Source organism: Haliotis asinina, chromosome 13 (assembly GCF_037392515.1).
Source record: "Haliotis asinina isolate JCU_RB_2024 chromosome 13, JCU_Hal_asi_v2, whole genome shotgun sequence".
Classification (NCBI taxonomy): domain Eukaryota; kingdom Metazoa; phylum Mollusca; class Gastropoda; order Lepetellida; family Haliotidae; genus Haliotis; species Haliotis asinina.
The window spans coordinates 26,875,105-26,882,748 of record NC_090292.1 but is presented as its reverse complement, the minus strand read 5'-3'; the positions used below and the strand labels follow the sequence as shown (position 1 = coordinate 26,882,748).

Genomic DNA, 7,644 nt, shown 5'->3' with positions numbered 1-7,644 from the left:
TCGCCAAATGGCAAGGTAGCTGCCTTGCCGCTGGCGGTCGCCATGCAGGGACGTGACTCTACAAGTAACATGAATGGTTCAAACACTAAACAATTTACTCAGTTTACTTCTATACTTCAAGTCTCTATCTTGAACAGTAGCAGAGAAATACTTATTCGAAGTATCCGCCCCAAAGAAGGGACAGTGTACATAAATGGTTTAATCACCACTGTTTGGTACACATGTACCAAATTACATATCATTTTCTAGCACAAATACCTATGCGAGGGAAATATTTTTATAGTGTTAAGACGGGTCAGTATTGCTGTACAAACTTGCTCAGTATATTGTGTTGATTCAATTCGTTGGGATTGTACCTGTTCCCAAATCAAGTGTGCTATAACAATTCATGCGTGAAACGCACGGGGAAAATGAACTTCTCGATATTTATCAGACAACCTGTCTCCCTCTTGTTTAAGTGGATCGTTCTGTGGGGCGTTCCCAAGTATGCAAATTGGAGTCATTTGTCAGGTCGTGGATCATCTTATATGTGTATACCAGTAGTTTGAAGAATGTTAATGGATCAGCACAAAATGAACTCTTTTCAACAAAAGAAGGTTGAATGCAAGAAACAGAAAATCTTCACTCTTAAAGAGAAAAATACATGGGTTCCCTGTATTTTGTTTTGAAATAGAAGTGAGCAACACTTACATGTATTTCTTTGCTTCTTTGTAAGTGAGTTTAGAAATGAACCCATTTGTTTGTTTAACACAACTGCAGAATCGTCAACAACACTAACCCTCTCAGACCCTTTGCTGTTTAAAGCAACACCATGCAACAGTCCAGCATTATATTAATTTTTGAAGATCCGATATTACTTTCTTAGTCTGCTGCTTGATAAAATACAAAGGTTGGTTGGGTTTCTGAAGCCGAACTATGTCCGCTATGTCGGACGGTCTGTAAATAATCAAGTTTTTCGATAGACAATCCATTTGAATAACAACATGAGGAGCGGTATATCCAGCTGGGATATGATGACACGTGTCGACAACGTCAGTAAGCCCGACCACCTCTTCTCCATAGCTGATTTTATTGAAGACAAATTCAACCTGTGCTTAGCCATCTCCATCCTTTCTCTGCTCGTGAGAAACTGGGAACTGTGTCAATATTTTAATGATGTTTTCTTAACAACTTTGTTCTGTGATGTCTGACTATTTCTAACAGATGAAGAAGTGTTTTGGTATAGGTTATACATGGACATCTTGCCCCGTAATATTTATTGACCGCCTTTCTAAAGTGATATATTTAGCAATTCATGGGCACACATTCTAGTATATCTGTATAAGACTGTATGTGGGGTTTATTTCAATCAAAGGATTTCACATATGAAACCACGTGTTTTACTACATGGATGGTCATTCCAGTAGATGTTGCCAAGCAACGGAACCGCCAGTGCCACACAGTCCTCCATGACTACAGTGCCATCAAGTTTCATCCAGGTGTGGCTTGGCTCACCGATGCCCCAGTTTCCGTGCTCTAAGGGAGTCTTGTCTGTCCACAGAAACTTCCGCTGTACCTTGAAATATCTGAGGCCCATCCAAAGATAAACTGCAAGAGAAGCAAGGGAGATATCCGAAATTATCATTATCTTCATTATAGGATCTATTTAGGAGATAAACACCATGTGTTGGCCATTTTCCGGGTGTTTTTGAGTATGTGAAGCACGGGAATGCATTTGGAACCTACGGCGTCAGCCGGAGGTTTCAAATGAAATATTCCCGTGCTTCAAATACTCAATAACACCCGGAAATTGGCCAACACATGATGTTTATCGACATTGTAAACACAAAAGTAAACCAAAGAGTTTTACTGTCTGCACTCGTTTACATCGAATACGGATACAGCAGTGAAGTGTCCTCAGCTGGCCGTTTCAGCTGGTTCCCATGGTAGCATCTGGAGTTGCTCATTTGTGACGTCATTCTAACTTACGTCACAGTATGATTTGCATGACGTCACCACTGTTGATGACACAACAAAACAATTGTTTACGTGTCAATACGCGGTGAATAGTCTTTCAGTTTCCGGGAATCTAATACCATTTAATCATGTTTTTCAAACAATCAGATTACAGAACACAGTAACTTTTGGTTTACAATGTGCATATAAACATGCAACTAGTACATGCTCAAGGTGCTGGTATGTTCTGTGATTTTTCTGTTTACCAACTCAACTCCAGTTATCACACGGCCTCATGAACACTAGGTACCCATTTGCAGCTGGATGTACTGGGACACGTCGTAACTGTATTTTGTCAAGTGTTGCATGTTACTGTACCCACAACTGGGTGTCTGCACCATTCGTGACCAACGCATGTTATTCCAGGCAAGCCCAAAAGCGACTCATGTACCGCTCTCGAATTTTGGCGTAAGAACATCAGTACTTTAAACAGGAATGATAGTTCTATTAACTCTTATACCTGTTTTAATTCCAGTGGTACTGAATATCAGCAAAGGTCTCATACATTGTCTTACTGTTTTTGTTTTCGCTTATTTATTTTAAAGAATTAAACCTTCTTGATACAACTAAAACAAGAAAAATACATATATATTAAAGATTCTGACGTAATTATTACCACATGTTCTCCTCATATTTCCAGTTTTTATTTCGGAAAAGGGTTCAATATTCCCAAATGAGATTTTTTTTATTAAGCTCGCAAATAATATTTATAAAAGAGCACAAATGTATTCAATCCCATAGCGAAAATTCAAAAATTACAAATATTTTCTCAAACTGAGTTTCTCAAACTGTCACAGTGGTGACAAATGTCTGCGTGTGTGTTCGTGTCTTCATCTACTATCGGAGTAGTTCAACACCTACAAATTTAGTCTATAAAACTGCCGGCATCAGGACTGTCGTATGGCGAGGTCATCGGTCACAATTAGGTCAGTAAAGCACGTGGTGGAATTCTTCGACTAGACAAGGAGAACTGATGGAAGGAGATGGACTACTTGATCAGGAGGAAATATAAACAAAAACAAAAAAGATGCTTTAATACATGACTGTAAATCTTCAGCATATCACAAATATAAATATCTACGTAAAGATGGTACCAATGGAACTCGAATAATGGTCTAGTCCAAACAAGCTGAGATGTCAGAGTGTTTATTTTGATATTCATGTAAAATAAGTTGTTCTCATCACAATATACCTGCAACATGGACCTAAATATTAACTCTCACTCACTTACTAAGAGCTTCACCGGGAATTAGTCCATAGAATACCCAAGTATGATACAACAACAAACAACAAAGAAAATTAAATATGATATAATTAACATTATATAATTAAATTTTGTTCGCACACTAATTTCACCAGTTAGTACTAAATCAGTACAAACATATCACCATGGCAGTACAGGATAGAGTAGCTGTACAAAGTCAAAGACACTAGAGTAGTGGTTGTACCATATTTTATGGACTAATTCAAAACTAGCACATGATCATAAAACGATACCATTATAAGACAACAAGACAAAAATGTTATTAATAATGTTAGTTATGTGTTTATGATTGTTATTCAAGGTTTCTATGAAAAGCAGGTATGTTTTGCTAATTATAATGTCACAAAAATTACCTGTTAGTTATCGTGGGTCACAAATGTTTAGAGTGCTGAATGTGGATTTGAATATCAGCTTGTATTGAGCTTAGACTATGTATTTTCAGATACATTTAAGGGACAGTTGAGAAATTACCTCCCTTTGTGTTTTGCTCAGGGTGTCTTTGGTGGGATGCTAAAAAGTCTTTTTGTGACTGCAGACATTTTGTCAACATTTTAGATTTGTGACTCAATAGTATCATGTCCCTAGCAAGGTGATCTGCCTTTAGTTGCTAGTGATCTATAGCCCATTTTTGTCTTGTTGTCTTATAATGGTATCGTTTTATGATCATGTGCTAGTTTTGCCCTCTCTGTGATACTTTAGCGTTTTTAATGTTCTTTGTCAACAGGTATTTTTTTTAATATATAAACGTACTGATAATTGTTCTGGTCACGATGTGTCTGAAATATTGCCAAAGTAGTATAAGTAACGGTTCAACATAAGTGTTATCAACTGATATGTTTGTCAGAGTTCCGGGTATTAGTTTCTGCCCACAGAATACTGCATACAAGCAAAGGTATAGTGCGAGACCGTGAGTAACTTTCGTGAGCAAGGGGATCACAATCATATCAGTGGGGTCTCTGAAAAGGGCCTTTCTGAGTGGGGCACTCTCGTGGTGAGAAAAGGCCCCCTTGGGGGACTGTGGTTACAAACGGACCCTTTTACTCTTTTTTCATTCTTTCTAATCTTTCTAATCTTTCTATTTCAGCTGGCATTTAGACATTGATGTAGTCTAGTTAAAAGACCAATCCCACTGCAGACAGCAGTCTGCCTTGAAGGGCAACGGGTTGTGTCATTTTGGTTTTAGTGCCTTTGAAAGGGGGTCTATGTCTATGTTATTGATATTAAATACTTACTTATTTTGAAGTGGGCTCGTGCAACCATTACTTATACTACTTGCTGATGTAACAATAAATATTAACTCACTCACTCAATAGTGTCATATTAGACATCGGTATTGTCATTCACTAAAACCTTGTTTACTCAAGACATATTTGAGGATTATAGACTTGTATGTGTTATTTTTTCCAGGATTAAAGGGGACCCACAAGTCTTTTTGCTTAGCAGTTTCTAAACAATCGAGATCATTCACAAATATATCTTAGCATTAAAACCGAAAACAATCTCTTGAAATAAGTCATTTACACTACCACAAAACCCTTTGAGGAAAGAGGCAACAAAATGCACTTTGAAAGAAATACCTGGAGAGAATGATCGGCTTTGAATGTTAAATTTCTTCATGATAGCAGTCTCCTTTTCCTTGGTGTCAATCTTAACAAGCGATCCTCCTTCAGACTGACACACAGACAAAGCTGCATCCCAAGACAGTGGGATCACGTGTCTTTTGACGTTGATCTTCACCTTCCCAGCCTTCAACGACCGATAACCTGGTCTCTTGACTGCGTAAAATAACATCGCCACTGTTGTATTATCTATTAAAATGCAAGTATTATTTCATAGAATGTATCAATGTTTAAATGTGGATAAATTATATATCATTATCATTAACTATTTTCTGAAAATAAGATACTTTTACCTAAAATCTACCTCTGAGTCACACTGAGGCCCGAAATATTTCCCTGACTGACCGACCGAAGGCGAGGTCTTTATAGCTTTAAATAATGATGTTGTATTACATGAATGTTTAGTTCAAAAGAAAAGCAAAGTAAATTGACTGTTGTTACAGTTAAGAATTTACTGTTACAAACGATGTAAGAAATCCCCTGGTGAACCAGCAAAACAGAACAGAGACAAGTCTATAATATTAAAATTTCATTATTAGCAAAGAGAGAGAGCAAGGTATACAAAGTCACAATTCAATTTAACAATACTGATTTCAAGTACAATACAAATGCAACAAAATCTAGGGCAGTGGGTCACAAAATATATAGTATAGCAAACTGACAAAGTCTCAGTGTGAGAGATAAACAGTCATGCTGAATGAAAAACAGTGAGCGGTCTGACAGCAGTAGATCAGGCGTTGGCAGCGATTGATGATGATATACTCCACAATATGAAAGTGTGTCAATCTGTGTCGCTCACAACACGGCCACGAGCCTTTATATATACTTTCAGTCGTTTCCCGAACGTACGAGCACCTACGGCCATCACCAACACCGTAGAATGACCCCAGAATAACCTCCCGGAAGTAAACATATAGAAAGTCTAGGGCAGATAATTCCCGGAAAACCTGAATCCTGAAAATGCGGTCATCTATAATACGAAGTGTGACCCAATATAATTATTATTGATAACACTAAACATTGTGACGCAATAATAATCATTACTGAGTTAATAACAAAATATACATAAACTACACACTCGTAACACTGTGAATTGCGAATGTGTTTTCTATCGCCTGTATTTTGGTAGATCTGATGCTTTTGAGACAGTTAGTTATATGTGTTTGTTGTCAGAAACTACTGCTTTTATTTCTACACCCGTGAAGACTTGGGTTGAAATTGGTCTCCAGCAACTTATACTATCTGTAAGATTTTGTGTTGCGGTGTAACACACTCAGCAGTAGACAGGCGGACAGACAGATTTTGTGAGTTGTTCTCGGAATCGAGATGATGGAGAAGCAGTATGGCAAAGCAAACAACAAACAAGCTACTTCACGCACTTCATATTTGTTCCTTCAGGCAAGTCAAGACCTTACAACATTATTAAAAACAAAACAGAATAACATATCTGATTCCCCAAAAGGGCAAAGGATGTTACAGAATAACTGAACCGCTGAAAAGCTTCAGTTTCCTTGAAGTTTCCTTGACAGATAGTGCAGATATGGTATCCCCTAGAGGCACGAGTTGAGGCTGTAAGCTTTTTGGTGAGTTCAAATCGGCAGTATTTCTGACAAATAGTGACTAATAAAGCTATAAAGCTAAGGTCAGGCTACGCCAAAGCTGATGCCCAAACTGACCTCTTCACTTCCACATTTCAAATTGTCAAGTGTGCACACACATTCAAAATTGAAACCACAATCCAGAAACATCTGCCCTTTACCTACTACAAGTGCTTTTATCGAACGCTGGTGTAATGTGCAAGTGATTTAGTTTTGATTCAAACCGTGAAGCCTACCTTTTGACTCTGTAGTCACTCTGAGCCCTACTGGAGCACACCGGAGAACCAGTCCGACTGTACGAGAACAGCGGGATGCCCGTAGCTGAGCACATGCAATCTGCGTCTTGTTGGATGTTGTTAGTCCTCGACCATGGTTCTCATTAAAAAGACTGCAGTGACAAAACACCAGCAGCATCAATGCAAAGGCTGTCATCCTGCAGTTTTCGAAGTTGGCTTCTTTCTGAACACTAGCAGTAATTGAACTGTTGATGTCAAACATCAGTAAATGATTTAAAGACACATGATGTATTGAAATACATATTAAACGTGGATCATCAATCATGAGGACGTTTCTGCTTGTCCTTGTTTCAGGTAAAAGGATAGATCATTTATTAAACATACATTGCCAATTGAATCTTCTGTAAAACATATACAGAATGAAGAATAATAATGATAATAATAAAGATGAAGAATAATAATGATAATAATAATGATGAAGAATAATAATGATAATAATAATGATGAAGAATAATAATGATAATAATATAGATGAAGAATAATAATGATAATAATAATGATGAAGAATAATAATGATAATAATAATGATGAAGAATAATAATGATAATAATAATGATGAAGAATAATAATGATAATAATATAGATGAAGAATAATAATGATAATAATAATGATGAAGAATAATAATGATAATAATATAGATGAAGAATAATAATGATAATAATAATGATGAAGAATAATAATGATAATAATAATGATGAAGAATAATAATGATAATAATAATGATGAAGAATAATTCCCATTATCATGTAACCGAAAAGACGTGTTCCAAATTATGCATAAGTTGACAGCAATCAATCCTCCGACACACACACCTTTCAAAGTTCAAAGTTATGTTCACACTAACATTATCCATGAAGAGCATCATATTTTA

General features: G+C 36.8%; 1 protein-coding gene across 1 annotated transcript; it reads right to left on the bottom strand.

Annotated features, from left to right (window-relative positions):
- Nucleotides 1-1,348: 1,348 nt before the first annotated feature.
- Nucleotides 1,349-6,908, bottom strand: LOC137259480 (C-type lectin lectoxin-Lio3-like). Its single transcript, XM_067797127.1, has 3 exons — nucleotides 6,713-6,908; nucleotides 4,837-5,034; nucleotides 1,349-1,587 (listed from the first exon to the last, which is right to left on the bottom strand). The coding sequence occupies exons 1-3, from the start codon at nucleotides 6,906-6,908 to the stop codon at nucleotides 1,349-1,351; spliced, it is 633 nt and encodes a 210-aa protein (XP_067653228.1).
- Nucleotides 6,909-7,644: the final 736 nt, after the last annotated feature.